General features: G+C 35.4%; 1 protein-coding gene across 4 annotated transcripts in view; it reads left to right on the forward strand.

Annotated features, from left to right (window-relative positions):
- CRPPA (CDP-L-ribitol pyrophosphorylase A) overlaps positions 1-14,963 on the forward strand; it is a 328,191-nt gene extending 313,228 nt beyond the window's left edge. For 3 of the 4 annotated variants that reach the window (XR_012432614.1, XM_005550062.4, XM_065542252.1), the window contains one exon: positions 13,503-14,963. Coding sequence is in view for 2 of the 4 variants with exons in the window: in XM_005550062.4 (XP_005550119.3) it covers positions 13,503-13,607 (105 nt within the window). In the remaining 2 variants the exon portion in view is untranslated. The remainder of the gene's footprint in view (positions 1-13,502) is intronic. The other variant, XM_065542250.2, reaches the window with a different exon arrangement.
- Positions 14,964-16,206: the final 1,243 nt, after the last annotated feature.

Consider the following 16,206-nt stretch of genomic DNA (forward strand, 5'->3'; position numbering starts at 1 on the left):
TTGCTTCTGCTCTTCATTCTAGGAGGGAGCTTTGCCAGGCTAGGATTTTGCTAACTAAGGCTGATAAAAATTGGCACTACTCTGTTCAGAACAGAAGTATTTTTGCAGGTTGTAATTCATGGCCACCTTCTTGGAAGGAAATAATTTCTAATACAATGGTAAACAACTGTGAAATTTTGAGATTAACACTTTGGATACTAACTATCCACCTACTAACCAATATTCAAAAGCCTAATAGTTATTAACCAGGGGTCTTTTTCACTAGTCAAAAATATCCTTTAAATGATCCTTTTCTTTGCCCCATGTCTCTGCCAAGAAGATATGTTTGAATTGGTCCATTTTATTCTTTTTTCCTTTGATGTTAAGTTTATAATTTAAAATTTTGAAACTAAATTTTATGCAAACAAATCTAACCAGTCTTTCTGCTTCATAAGAAATTATCAATATTATTCTACTGACATCTGGACCATTAACTAGAGAAGTTAAGCTTTCTATCCCTCCTGTAAGTTAACATATGTTCTGGAAATTGTATCAGTTGCCTAACAACAGATTGTGTATAGCTTTCTATTTATGCATCCACTCCATTTAAGAGAATGCCTGCCTCATTGTCTGCCCTTATCCCCCAGACTTGGATGTGTTAGTGTAGATTTGTCAGTGTCCCTTATACTTCTTAGACAGGGTGTTTTTTCATAGGAGGAAGAATCCTGGAGTACAAATTCCTAATTTTTGACACCATTTCCAGTTCCCAAGTACAAATATAAGGTTTTTATTTTTATGGTGTTATTTTCATGACAACGTAGCCTTCATCTAAAACGTTTGATATTTCTTTTCTTAAAATTGTACTTTAAGTTCTGGGATACATGTACAGAATGTTCACATTTGTTACATAGGTATAAACGTGTCATGATGGTTTGCTGCACCCATCAACCCATCATCTACATTAGGTATTTCTCCTAATGCTATCCCTCCCCTAGCCACCCATCCCCTGGCAGGCCCTGATGTGAGATGTTCCCCTTCCTGTGTCCATGTATCCTCATTGTTCAACTCCCACTTATGAGTGAGAACATGCAGTGTTTGGTTTTCTCTTCCTGTATTAGCTTGTTGAGAATGATGGTTTCTGGCTTCATCCATATCCCTGCAAAGGACATAATATCATTCTTTTTATGGCTGCATAGTATTCCATGGTGTATGTATGCCACATTTTCTTTATCCAGTCTATCATTGATGGGCATTTGAGTTGGTTGCAAGTCTTTGCTATTGTGAACAGTGCTGCAGTAAATATATGTGTGCATCTGTCTTTATGGTAGAGTGATTTATAATCCTTTGGGTATATACCCAGTAATGGAATTGCTGGATCAAACGGTATTTCTAGTTCTAGATCCTTGAGGAATCGCCACTGTCTTCCACAATGGCAGAACTAATTTACACACCTGTCAACAGTGTAAAAGCGTTCATATTTCTCCATACTCTCTCCAGCATCTGTTGTTTCCTGACTTTTTAGTGGTCGCCTTTCTAACTGGCGTGAGATGTCATCTCATTGTGGTTTTGATTTGCATTTCTCTAATGACCAGTGATGAGCTTTTTTTTCATGTTTGTTGGTCTCATAAATGTCTTCTGTTGAGAAGTATCTGTTCATATCCTTTGCCCACTTTTTGATGTGGTTGTTTGTTTTTGTCTTGTAAATTTGTTCCTTGTAGATTCTGGATATTAGCCCTTTGTCAGATGGATAGATGGCAAAAATTTTCTTCCATTCTGTAGGTTGCCTGTATATTTTGATGATCATTTCTGTTGCTGTGCAGAAGTGCTTTAATTAGATCCCATTTGTCAATTTTGTCTTTTATTGCCATTGCTTTTGGTGTTTTAGTCATGAAGACTTTGCCCATGCCTGTGTCCTGAATGGTATTGCCTCGGTTTTCTTCTAGGATTTTTATGGTTTTAGGTCTTACATTGAAGTCTTTAATCCATCTTGAGTTAATTTTTGTATATGGTATAAGGAAGGGATCCAGTTTCAGTTTTCTGTATATGGATAGCCAGTTTTCCTAACACCATTTATTAAATAGGGAATTTATTAAATAGGGAATCCTTTCCCCATTGCTTGTTTTTGTCAGGTCGGTCAAAGATCAGATGGCTATAGATGTGTGGTGTTATTTCTGAGGTTTCTATTCTGTTCCATTGGTCTATATATCTGTTTTGGTACCAGTACCATGTTGTTTTGGTTGCTGTAGCCTTGTAGTATAGTTTGAAGTCAGGTAGCATGATGCCTCCAGCTTTGTTCTTTTTGCTTAGGATTGTTTTGGCTCTATGGGCTCTTTATTGGTTCCATATGAAATTTAAGGTAGTTTTTTTCTAATTGTGTGAGGATATTCAAAGGTAGCTTTAGGGGAATAGCATTGAATCTATAAATTACTTTGGACAGTAGGGCCATTTTCACGATATTGATTATTCCTACCTATGAGCATGGAATGTTTTTTCATTTGTTTGTGTCCTCTCTTGTTTCCTTGAGCAGTGGATTGTAGTTCTCCTTGAAGAGGTCCTTCACATCCCTTGTGAGTTGTATTCCTAGGTATTTTATTCTCTTTGTAGCAATTGTGAATGGGAGTTAACTCATGATTTGGCTCTCTGTTTGCCTATTATTGGTGTGTAGGAATGCTAGTAATTATTGGTTTTGTATCCTGAGACTTTGCTCAATCCAGGAGCTGTTTTATTGAAAAGATTAACAAAATAGATAGACCACTAGCCAGACTAATAAAGAAGAAAAGTGAGAAGAATCATGCAGATACAATAAAAATGATAAAGGGGATATCACCCCTGATCCCACAGAAATATAAACTACTATCAGAGAATACTATAAACATACCTACACAAACTAGAAAATCTGGAAGAAATGGAAAAATTCCTGGACACATACACTCTCCCAAGACTAAACCAGGAAGAAGTTGAATCACTGAATAGCAAGTTCTGGAATTGAGACAATAATTATTAGCCTACCAACCAAAAAAACCCTGGGACCAGACTGATTCACAGCCGAATTCTACCAGAGGTACAAAGAGGAGCTGGTACCATTAATCTGAAACTCTTCTAAACAATAGAAAAAGAGGAATTCCTCCCTAACTGATTTTATGAGACCAGCATCATCCTGATACCAACACCTGGCAGAGACACAACAAAAAAAGTTGTGTCTCAGGCCAATATCCCTGGTGAACATCGATGCAAAAATCCTCAATAAAATACTGGCAAGCTGATTCCAGGAGCACAGGAAAAAGCTTTTCCACCATGATCAAACTGTCTGCATCCCTGGGATACAAGGCTGTTTCAACATACCCAAATCAATAAACGTAATCCATCACATAAATAGAACCAATGACAAAAACGACATGATTATCTCAATAGATGCCAAAAAGGCCTTTGATAATATTCAACACCCCTTCCTGCTAAAAACACTCAATAAATTAGATGTTTATGGAATATATCTCAAAATAATAAGAGCTATGTATGACAGTCCCACAGCCAATATCATATTGAATGGGCAAAAGCTGAAAGCATTCCCCTTGAAAACTGGCACAAGACAAGGATGCCCCTCTCTCACCACTCCTATTCAACACAGTGTTGAAAGTCTGGCCAGGGCAATCAGGCAAGAGAAAGAAATAAAGCATATTCAAATAGGAAGAGAGAAAGTCAAATTGTCTCTGTTTGCAGATTACATGATTGTATATTTAGAGAACCCCATTGTCTCAGCCTAAACCATTTGATATTTCAAAGATATCTTAAGGTCAGCTAAAAAGTCACTACTTTATAAAGTTAATTAGCCAATTATTCTAACTAAAAAATATTTACCAAGTGCCTACTATGGACATAGTACTATGATTGAGCTTAGAATTTGGAAGAGTTCTCTTTTAGTATCTTACGACTTAGCTGAGAAATTAAGTCCTGTAGATTGCAAACCAGATGAAAACATTAGGGATTTTGAGAAAAACTATGATAACATAAATTACTGATATGCAATAAAAAACAGATGACATCTTAAGAGGTAGTCATTACAGCTGGGTCTTTAAAAAATATGTGAATTAGCCAGACAGTTACTGGGAAACCATTTTTCTGGGGGCTGAAATAATGATTATACTGGGATGGCAAAGTGGATTCTGAACAGTAAAGAATGAGAATTGCAGTTAGAAGGGTTGATTAGGTTGATTGTGGATGGCCTTGAAAGCTAAGAGGAGTAGCTGAAAATTTGGGTTTGATAGAGTGAAGGTAACTATTTTAGGGAGGTTGGAGCAGTAGCCAAAAACAGAGAGAAGTGCCAGTTAGAGCATCCTGGAGGAGTCCAGGCATAGGATGGTGCTAATGTAGCTTACAGTGGTTGAAGCATGACAGTAGAAAACTAGCAGGTGTTGGTAACTGCTGGGTGAGTTGTGTAGGATCAAAACATTTTTTGCTGATTAAAAAAGACATTGCATATGACACTGCTTTTTCAACTTTATTAAGTTGTGGAATTTACATTATGATTGATTTCAGAAAATAAAGTGTAACAGTGTCACAAGTCCCAGATCTAGAAATATTGGATGCAGTAATGAACTCTTTGTTCTTCAGGCCAGAAGTCTGATGCCTTTTGGCTGTCTACATTTTTCCTCACTGCCGTCTGGCTCTGAGCACTTGTAGTTTGGGTCTTTCCAACTCTCTGTTCCTGCTCAGTAAAGTTTGGGTCTTTCCAACTCTCTGTTCCTACTCAGTAAAGTATCGGTGCTGCCTTACAGGGTTTTACTGAATTTTATTGACCAACCTTTCCCTCCCTTCTCTTTCCCTTTTTCCTTTCCTTTTCCCTTCCCTTCCCTCTTCCCTTCTCCTTCTGTTTTTCCTGCCCTTTTCCATGCCTCCCTTTTCCTGTCCTTTTCCATCCCTCCTTTTTCCCTTCCCTTCCCTCTCCCTTCCCCTATTCTTCCTTTCCCTCCCCTTCTTGTCCCTTCATTTTTTCCTTTCTTTTCCTTTTTTTTCTTTCCTTTTTTTCTGTCCCTCTCCCTCTCCCTCCTCTCCCTCTTGTCTTTTTTAAGAGATAGGGTCTTGCTCTGTCACCTAAGCTGGAGTGCAGTGGCACAATCATTGCTCACTGCAGCCTTGAACTCCTGGGTTCAAGGGATCCTCCCCACTCAGCCACCTGAGTAGCTGGAACTACAGGGCTTAAGCCATGGCACCTGGCTTCCTGATCCTTTTTTCTTAATTTTCTCTTTCCGAAACGGTTATTGAATTCCTACTGTATTGTAAGGCCCTGTTTCTAGACACAGAAAATAAAAAAGACTAAAACTGTTGTGTGATGATTATGTTAATCAGTAAACCCAAGTGCCTTTTCATTAGTATTATCTAAGTTTTTGAGAGACATTTGTTTTCACTCACAGGAGCAAGAGGAAAATGTTTCTCATTCAGAGAGGGCTGTTTTGTTTTTCTCACACCCTATCAATAGGTGATCGCTTTTTCCTGCAGTTTTGGCAATTGACATACACTGAAAAGTTACTTTCATCTCCACTAGGGGACAGTGTATCACCGTTAAGTTTTTTCTTCCATATTGGCAAAATGTATACAAAAAGAAAATTTAGCTTCAAATTACTTTGATTTGATATTAATGGTCTTATAACAAGCTTGTTGAAGGTTTAGTAAGTCTAACACTTGTGGTTTTTGTATATTGTATATGGTACAGAGATAGGGATGTGTATATTTATGACTAGATGTAAATATAGCTAGTACACTTGTTTAGTGTTTGAAATTTTGTGACATTTAAATAATACCTTTTGCATAAGTTCACCAAAACAAGGATGGAAGATGGGTATTAATATCAAACTATAAGCAACCTGATTTTCAGGAGATTTTGTAACTCATGGAAATTGTAATTCAATTTTTAGGTATGGAATTTGCTGAGACAATGTAATGTTTACCCTTAAAGAAACATTGTGTAATCTCTTGAGACATCTAAAGCTTAAATACATATGCATACATTTTAACTTTATAGTTTTCCTTTTAGCAGAGTACATTGTGTTCTTTAGAAGCGATGTGTATAGAAGATAGATATCGCTAAGAGATTTCCTTTCAGCTTGTCCATAAAGATTTAGAGGACAATTACATCATAGCTTTTCCTGCTATTCTTTGAGATGGTATTCCACCAAATCCACATAAATTTGATTCTAACAGCCTACTATAAATTTGTTTACACTTTTTAAATTCAAATGCTGATATTTGTGTAGTTCAATTATGGGATTTAATGTTTTAAAATATACTTTTAAAAAAGGTTTGTCCATTTTAAGTACTCTGGGAATAGTTTCTCCCAAAATTATCCTTTGAGAAAATTGAAAATTGAAAGGGACTGTTAGTAAGTAAGGATTTGTGAGGACATGGGCATCATATAAAACTGACCACTTACACACTTGCAAGATGCTACGTATTAGTAATTTACTTCACTGCAGGCTTTCCTTGCTCAAATTTTGAGGTGGGAAGGGGAGAAGGATGTAAAAGAAGAGCCGCTATGAGTTAGGGGAGGTCCCACTGTCATTGCCAATCTTCTGTGAAAATAAATCTCCTAATTTCCCACAAATTTGCCAAAGGCTTAGGAGTCCCTTCAAAGTTTCATCAAGACTTCACTACTCTGCTAAAGATGCTGGATATAGTCATCATAAAAGAACCAACTCAACAACAAAAAGAGGCAAACACAGACAAAGATTGGCATGTGGGATTTTATTGACAAGACTTCATTACTATGGACTAAATTTAGAATTACCTTATATGTTTAAAAGATAATGGTAATTAGATCTCTTCTTTTGTGCATCTTTCACCCAAACATCGTGTATTTCATCCTAAACTTGAAATTATAGGTGACAGAGAAGTAGCTAAATATAAGTTTCTAGGTAAAACTCATGGTGAATTTTAATCCTAAATAATTCAGTTTGATGATTTAGAAAATTAAAAATACCTATTTTGTATTGCTATTTTTTTTGTCTTCTAATAGTCTTAAAATACAGCTATTATGAAACTATTTAAGATCTGTGTGAACAATTGTTACGTGCTGGCTAAAATTAAGTACACTTTTTTTTTGTTACTACTTTTAGCTGGAATTTTAGATAATTTTCTTTATATCTAAGAAGAAAGCTAAGACTTTGTGAATTATTAATATGATTCCTTTAGGGGCCTTTTACTGAAGCCTTGAATTTTCAAGCAAAAAAGATTTTCTTTGTATAGATTTTGAAAAGATTTATGGAGAGAAATGTTCTCCCGGAATTTGGACAATGTTCAGTACTATTGATTTTCTATGACAACAAATCAAATTTAGCTCCGTGAATTTCACAGTCTTAAAACTAAATTTTAAAATAATTTGTTTTTCCTCTGTGAATAAAATGTGTTCATTGTGGAGGTTTTGAAAATATAGCAAAGCAGAAAGAAGAAAAAATATTGTCATAAAGCCATCATCCAAAAATAACTTCTGTCAACATGTTTATATTTTCCCTCCCAGTATTTTAAGAAAGCCGACTACTGAAGAGTATACTATTTTTCTCCTTTTTAGCTGGTCTCTATTTTTGCTATAATATAGTTGTAACCAAGAAAAAGAGTGAAGCTGGATGTAATAGCTCACACCTATAAGCCTGGTACTTTGGGAGGATGAGGTAGAAGGATTGCTTGAGAGTAGGAGTTTGAGATCAACCTGGGCAATGTAGCGAGACCTTGTCTCTTCAAAAAATTAAATATTAGACATGGTGGCACATGCCTGTAGTACCAGCTACTCAGGAGCCTGAGGCAGGAGGCTCACTTGAGCCCAGGAATTCAAGGCTGTGGTAAGCTGTGATTGTGCCACTGCACTCTACCATGGACAACAAAATTTTCTTAAAAAAATTGACACTGTTATGAAGTGAACAAGATGATAAAACAAGCACACCGGCTATGACAATAATTTAGATTTAATAGAAAATGCAGACTTCAACACATTATATAGGATTCAATAGTTCTGTTTTTAAGTTGCACAAGTGTATGCTTTTTATTTTTATGTGTGGATATGTAAACATTGTTATGCAGTTTTATATCTTATGCTCTTTATGGCTGTTGAGCTGGAATCAAAGTAAACCAGTTCCAGATTTTTTTTTTTTTTTTTTTTTTTTTTTTTGCTAGTTATAGATAGTAAATTAACTGCTGCTGAATGTAATCTCAGTGGTTTTCCTTCTTTACTTTTTAATCTGGAGATCGGGGTACCTACTTTTCTTGCAACACCTTTGTAAGACCTATCTTATCACATTGATATGCCACAAAAAAATAAGTCATATCTTTTGTTCCCAAAGTATTTCTTGTCCAATCTGGACTCATCTGTTTTTGCCACCTCTTTCTCTCATCCTTTGATTCCACTTCTTTTATGAATCATCTCAGCATTATTTAATGTTATCATGCTCTGAATTCCCTCATCTTTTTATGCCCAGAAATGGCGATACTGTCTACCTTCTCACTTTATACTTATTTGTGTTTATTACATCACATTACTTTTCTAGGAATGGGGTTGATGTTTCCTTTATCTTGTTTGTTTCATGAAAGCAAATATTCCCAAATGACTTGGCTGCTAGGATAGCCCACATGTGGTTTTCTAAATGTTCCAAACAGGTTTCCTAATGTTAAGGGGATTACCAATAGATAAGGTAGGAATAGAAAAATAGAATAGTAATATGATCATGAAGTATTAAAACGACTATAATACTAATTTGTCATTTTCTTCTCTCTGTGCTACAGGTCAAATGTTTTTTTACTGTCTTCAAGATCACTTATACTGTGTTCTGCACTCCCTATTCATTATAAAACCAGTCCAATTAATTCTTAATTTCAAGGATTTTATAACTAAAATTCTCTTTATTATAGATTCTTTGTTGAAAATTTCCATTTTTCATCAACATTTTTATCTTTAGTTCTATTTTTTAATGTGTTAAGCATGGTTATTTTGAAATCCTTGCATACTGATTCCAATGTATGTCTCATTTCTGGGTCTGCTTAAATTATTTTTTCTCTTGATAATAGGTTTTTTTTTTTTTTTTTTTCTGAATCTTTGCTTTCTACGTCTTTGCTTATCTAGTGATCTTTGATGCCACGCTTTGAGTACAAACATTATAAAAGCTCTAGATTATTTTAATGTCCTCTAAGGAATATGAAATTTATTCTAGCAAGCGGTTGTATTGCTGAATCAATTTGATCCTGTGGACGTTGTTGACGCTTTTTTAGGGCAGGTTGGGTTCAGTCTTGCCTTATACCCAGGCTGTAGTCATGGCTTTTCAGACATCCCAGTGAAAGCCATGGATGTTCACCAAGGCCTCTTCATTCTAGCTGGACTCAAATGTAACCTCCTGTTCCTTGGCACAGTGGGGCCTCAAAAATCTCTCCTGGCTCTCCAACTTTCCAGCAGTTATTCTCTGCTAGGCCTCATTGAGTTCTTCCTTGGGCATGCACAGTTAGGAGCTGGCCAAGGACTGAAGGCATTTTTAGCAGATTTTTAGGAGTTCTCAGCAATTCCTTCCTGTCAGGGACGCTGCCTGCAGAAATACAAGCCACTCTGACAGCTTTAAATTGTTATCTATGTCTTTTCTACCCAGAGAGATTGCTATGCTCTCCTTGGGTTCTGTTTTTCTTCTGTGTAGATTGCAAAAATGCTCTCAGCATGACAGCTGGGGAGAATGTTAGGAGGCTCTTCTTTCAAGGATTATAGACATGCATATGTTACTGTCCAAGACCTGCAAAAAATATTCTCACATAACTTTTCCAGACTTAATGGCTATATATGGTGTGAGGGAGATATGTACTACTCTGTCATAGCTGAAATTAGTTTACTTCATAAAGGTAATAATTCCAACTGCGATTGTTATTGAATATTTACTAGGTACCAGTGTTTTACATGTCTTATCTAAATTCCCACAAAAAATGTTATCCCATTTTTAGATGAAAAAATGGAGAGCTATACAACTTCAGCAGTTTGCTCAAAGATCACTTAAGTTGTCAAAGCTGTATATAAATAGCAGCAGTCTGATTTCCCAGCTGCATAGTTTATTAAAGGAATACTGTACATTTTTCAAGGAATATACAAATGGGCCAATGTGCAAAAATAAATTACCTTTGTAACTCAGGTTTTGTAATCCAGCACATAATATTTGTAAATGGTCATCAATTTAAAAATGCCTTTTTGAAGGGAATATGCTTCAGTTTATAGACATACAGAAAAATTCAGAGGATGCTGCAGAAAGTTCCCATACACTCACATCCAGCTTCTCCCATTATTAATATGTTTCTTACAGTTTATGTACCAACATTGATGTATTGTTATTAACAAAGTCCACAGTTTAGTCAGATTTCCATAGTTCTACCTAATTTGTTTTTCTGTTCCAGTACCCCATGTTACTTTTAGTTCTCTTCAGGCATCTCTTGGCTGTGACAGTTTCTCACACTTCCCTTGTTTTTTGATGACCTGTACAGTTTTGAGGAGCACTTGTCAGGTATATTGTAGAATGTCCCTCCAATAGGAACTTTTCTGATGTCTTTCTCATGATTAGCCTGGAGGTACAGGTTTTTGGGAGGAAGCCCACAGACATAAATGTCATTTTCACGTAATTTAAAGAGTGTATACTATCAGCATGATTTTTCACTGTTCATATTGACCCTGCTTACCTGAGTTTAATAAACATTTTAAATGTTTATAATATTTGGAACTCACAAAGTAATATGTGTGTGTATATATACACACACACACATTTATGTATGTGAATAATAAAATGATCTCCTGTATTGCACCTCTGCTTCCCACTCTCCCCAAGCATTTTTTTTGTATATTTGCTGGAAGCAAGAAGTGCTTTTATAAGATATATTGGGTTTGCAGTTTTTTCCTGTGTTAATACTGTTCTAGAGATATCAAATTTTGAGATTAGTTTGAAATCCATGAATTGTGTGACTATCTAATCTTTCCACAAACTAGAGTTTCCTGAATATATATGTGTCTAACCATCTTAATCAGTTTTTAAATTTCCATGTTTCTTAAAGGTAGAATGATCAAATGAGTTCAGGCAGAGAGGGAAAACAAATGTTCAGTAGAATGACATAGTTTCTTGTCCTTCAATTCTAATCTTTCAAAATGAAGCCTGTAAAAAATTGAAGAAGTAAATTAATCTTTAAAAGGACATCTTAAATTCTTTACTAAAAATATGTACATTATGGAGATATCAAAATGAACATAGATGATTTATTGTAAGATATAGAAATGTGATTTTTCTAGCCCTGGGATCTTAAACAGTTTTTCCTTAATTTCTTCATTTGTTACTGTGCTGCCTTCATTATAACAAGTATAAACTGGTTTCAACAGGGCGATAGAGACAGACTTGTTCTGTTTATTTTTGAAAGAGGAACCTTAATTATCATCTGTGTTATGTCTCAATTTAATAAATGAGACTTAGGAATAGATGTGTATTATAGACCCTGCAGCACTGTAATTAATTGATCATTAAGAATGACAAATACATATCAATAGTTGGTTTGTATTTGCTCATTTTAGAATATTTATATGTTTATGAATGATGTGACACAGATGAAATCTACTCTTATATAAATCAATCGTATTTTAAGCCCAAACATACATAGTTTTATGATTTGTTTAGATGTGGTTTAGGTATTGTGATATTCTGGAAACCAAAATGGCATTTGAATCCAATTTTAAAATGTCATATAAAACTCGCTTTCAAGAAGCAAAGCAGCTGACATTCAGCATCTTGCAGATCTTTTCCAGCTCTACCCCTTAGAACACAATCGGAGAAATTGATAGAAAAGAGCACTTTAAGCAGAGATGGCCTCTCACCATCATCCTCATAGCTGAGGAACCCAGACACAGGGTGGTGGGAGCATGTAGTAGTTGTGGTGAGGCTTCAATAACATATTTATTTTGTACTATTGCCAGGCTTTAGGCTAAATATGCAAATAGGAGAAAACAAAGTAAGCAATTGTAGTTAGTGTTAACAACTGAGCTCAACTAAAAGGGTGATATGTCTATCATAGTCAGAACCTCTTTTGCTTTGAATTTGTTACAATTTATGGAGTGCTACCATGTGTTAGGCATTGAGAAAAGTGTTCCATATTCAAAGATAAAATGAAAAATTCTTTACATCAAAAAACGCATCATCTGGTAAAGTAGATGGTCAACTAAAAAAGACTATTAAAATTTAGCGTGCTAGAGGAATTCACAGCTGTGGAAACATATAGTCACTTCACCCAAATTGGACTGGAGGATAGGAGTCAGGGTAGATTTCAAGAATCTCTGATACCTAGGTTGAACCGTGAAGAGTAATTAGGGTCAGATAAGCTAGAAAGGGTGTGGGAAAGCTTTTCTGGCAAAGGAATTAGCTGGCCCAAAAAGATTCAAGCTCAGAAAAATAGCTTGTTTGCACAATCTTAAGCAGTTCTATGTGGCTTGGAGAATTGAGCAATTTTAGGGGAATATCAAGAAGAGGCCAAGAGGATAAGAGACATTTTATTATCAGGTAAAGAGATCAGACTTTATCCTGAGGTTTAAAAGTGATCTTCAAAGGATTTTAGTCAGGATACTGATGTGATCAGATCTATATTTTAAAGTAAGTATTTTGACTTCCCGGTGGGAAATGGAGTATAAGAGGGTAAGACTTTAGAGGGACTATCTGTGTGAATATTCCAGTTATTGAGGACAGAAGGTGCTATGCTGGCAGTGGCAGTTTGAGCAGCCTTATCCTTAATGCCTTATCCCAATGTATATGGATGCAAGAAACAAGAGGAAGGAGCTACAGTAGATCCTAGTGATATACTGGATATTGGGTTAAGGCATTAAGGATGATTCTGGAGTTCAGAGACTGGTTACCACATCCTGTTTTAACAGGTAGCACAATTCACAACACAGAGACCTGAAAGATACTAGCTCTGTTTCTATTTTCCCTTCACATTATAATCTCCTCATTATAAATAATTAGAATAAATGGATTCTTACAGGCAATATGGTTTCAAAGGCAAAACCACTTTTTAGCAACTTGTGAAGTAACTCATTTCTTGAATTTTCTCTATTCTTACTTTACAAACAGCAAGCAGGGTTTTCCCCCCCATACCAGTACTCACAAACAGTTCCTAACAAAGTTGGAGAACACTCAGAAACAAGATGAAGAAAAGGATTGCATCATTGATGAAATATTCACACTTCAGTGAAGAGCCAAAGGTTGTCAGAAATTGGATTAAGGGAAAATAATCTTTTCTTTCTGTTAGCATTTGAAATTGTGTCATGTTTTTCCTTGTATCTTAAGCAAATATTTTTTGGTCTCTAATGAAAAGTGTTTGTGAAAGTATTTCCTCTTTATTTGGGAACTGTGTCCATGACAGTGGCTAGAGTCTGAGTTTCTAAAATGCCAAATCCGGACAGCAGCAGATTTTGAAAAGTGACTTGTTTTCAAATTTAACACATGGCATATTTTTTTTTTAAATATTATTGTTTTATCCTTTCTTTTCAGGATGAACAGAAGCTACAGGAGAGTTTAAGGCAAGGTGCTATCATTATTGCTTCATTAGTCAAGGAAAGAAATTCTGGACTCATTGGTCAGCTTCTGATAGCATGAAGAACACAGAAAATTACCTACTTTCTAAAACATCTACTTGAGTATCTTTATTGTGCTTTATGCCCCCACTACTGTGTGTGGTAGAATGTTTCAATTGTCTTTTATATCTTCTCTATGTAGGATGTGATGCTTAGATTATAAAGCAGATTAACGTTTATATTTATGAAATAAAGAATACTTTTGTGTATGACAAATATTAATTGCCTGAACCAGAAAAAAATAGTAGATAAGTGGAAAATAATAGCCTTCAAATGAATCTTTTCACAGAGACATGAAAGGTCAAATAGAAATAATGATGGGTGAGCTATTCTTTCAAGGAATGAGAATTTAGAAAACTTCAGCTATTATCCTAACTGATAATTAATCATTCACACTATTATGAAGCTAATGGATAAACTTCAGAATTGTTCTCACTTGTGTAATTGTCCTGTCACCAGGTGATATTTTGTCTTTTTGTCTTGTGTTAAAAATTTCTACACCTTAGTAAAAAAGGGTGAGGGGGAGGGCCAGGGAACGGAACTGTTTGTTTCTAGTGTTTTCCCCATTTGCCACATATTACTCAAGATCTCTAAAAGAGATGTCATCTCCTTCTTTTCTGTTTTTAAATTGTATGTTATTCTTGGTTTGTGAACTATAATTATGACTTACATTATTTTAAAGGGTCTCTAGTTTTCTGAATGAACTTAAAAGTGTCTGGAAAGTTTCGTAAGTGATTTTGGTCAGTTCCTGGTTAGTTTTCTTCCAGGTAGAGAATCTATTGTACTTCATAGAGTTAAATTAGTTATTTTGATTCAGATGCTGCTACCTTTTAAAATCAAGTTCTTATTTCCATTTTCCATTGGTATATCCATCTTAAATATTAATATTTTCCCTTGTATTTTATAATTATGGGTGTCGTTTAATTCATTAGAGGTGCCTTTTAATCTGTACATACATTTTATTTACTTCATTTTTTATTTTTTTGAGATGAAGTCTCCCTCTGTCACTCAGATTGGAGTGCAGTGGCACAATCTCAGCTCACTACAACCTCTGCCTCCTGGGTTTAAGCAATTCCCTTCCCTCAGCCTCCCAAGTAGCTGGGATTACAGGAACCTGCCACCACACCTGGCTAATTTTTTTTTTTTTTTGTATTTTTAGTAGAGAAGGGTTTTCGCCACGTAGGCCAGGCTGGTCTTGAACTCCTGATCGCAAGTGATCTGCCTGCCTCGGCCTCCCAAAATGCTGGGATTGTAGGTGTGAGCCACCATACCCAGCCAACATACATTTATTTTATTGAAACAGATTAGGGCTTAGGCTGCACATGGAAACTATAAAAGTTGCATGAAATGTTTTCAATTAAAGATACACTATACAATATCTACCTTGTGGAATTTTTATTTAACATGTTGGGTGATTTTTCCCTCTAGTGTTCAAGTATCTATATAGTAGGAGAGTTTCTATTTTACATTCTCCTAATTGAAATGTGTTATTTGAATGTAGGCTTGTATCTAAATTCCTGGGCCTGCCACTTTCTTTCTCTCTAGGAATATTAAGAAATTTAAAACCCATTAATTTAAGTTTTTGAGGGTGGAAATAGGTAAGCAACATGTGGATTGTGGTTAGAATGTCTGTGCCCTTGTTCAGGTGTTGGCTGTGTGTGTGGCGAAAACCACAGCTGCCGAGTCCACAACATGCACCTGTTGAAGTCATCAGGTGAAAATGTTTAAGACTTTGAACATGCTCATGAAGGAAGAAGGGGAAATGTTATCAAGGCTTTAAAGACAGGGTAAGTGCCTTTAAGAAGAAAGAAGGAAACTGGGCATATCTGTGGCACAGCAAAATCACCCTGATCTCTGGAGCGCTGGCTGAGTTAACATGGAGTTCAGCTTAAGGAATCCTACAGCAGACAAGAATTTATCCCAGAGCACTTACTATAACATTACCCTGGGCAACTGGTAACATTTAGTATAATTTAGTTAATAAAATATTAAATTGTGCTTGAAAAAAATAGCATTTGGTCCTTCGTAGCAGACAAAGCAATTCACAACATTGAAATATATACATGCATATATATATATTTCTATATTTCTATATATTTATATTTATATATTTCTATATATTTATATTTTTATATATTTCTATATATTTATATTTTTATATATTTATATTTATATATATTTATATTTATATATATTTTATATATATTTATATTTATATATATTTATATTTATATATATTGTGTGTGTGTGTGTGTCCCTCACTATTTTCTTGAGGAAATTAGAGCTCAGGGATCTTAGGTACCTTGCCGAAATCATGTGACTGAATAGTAACGAAAGGTTGGACTTAAACTCAGGAAGACTGATATTGAGTGTTAAGCTTATATTCCTGTCTAACGATGACCCCTGGGAAAGATACCTGAAAGATGTGATATATAGGCCAGAGGCACTAAATGAACATTGGCGAAATGGACAAGAAGGGTGGGACACATATGTCCAAGGACTAGATGAAAGTCCTGGAGCTTTCGGCTTTCCAGTCACCTTCCCAACATAAAGAAATTGTAGCTAAAGTTAAGGAAATGAAGAGAAGTATTGGCCAAAAGAGAAATTATTTTGCTGTTTAA

The sequence above is a fragment of the Macaca fascicularis genome, chromosome 3 (genome assembly GCF_037993035.2).
Source record: "Macaca fascicularis isolate 582-1 chromosome 3, T2T-MFA8v1.1".
Lineage (NCBI taxonomy): Eukaryota > Metazoa > Chordata > Mammalia > Primates > Cercopithecidae > Macaca > Macaca fascicularis.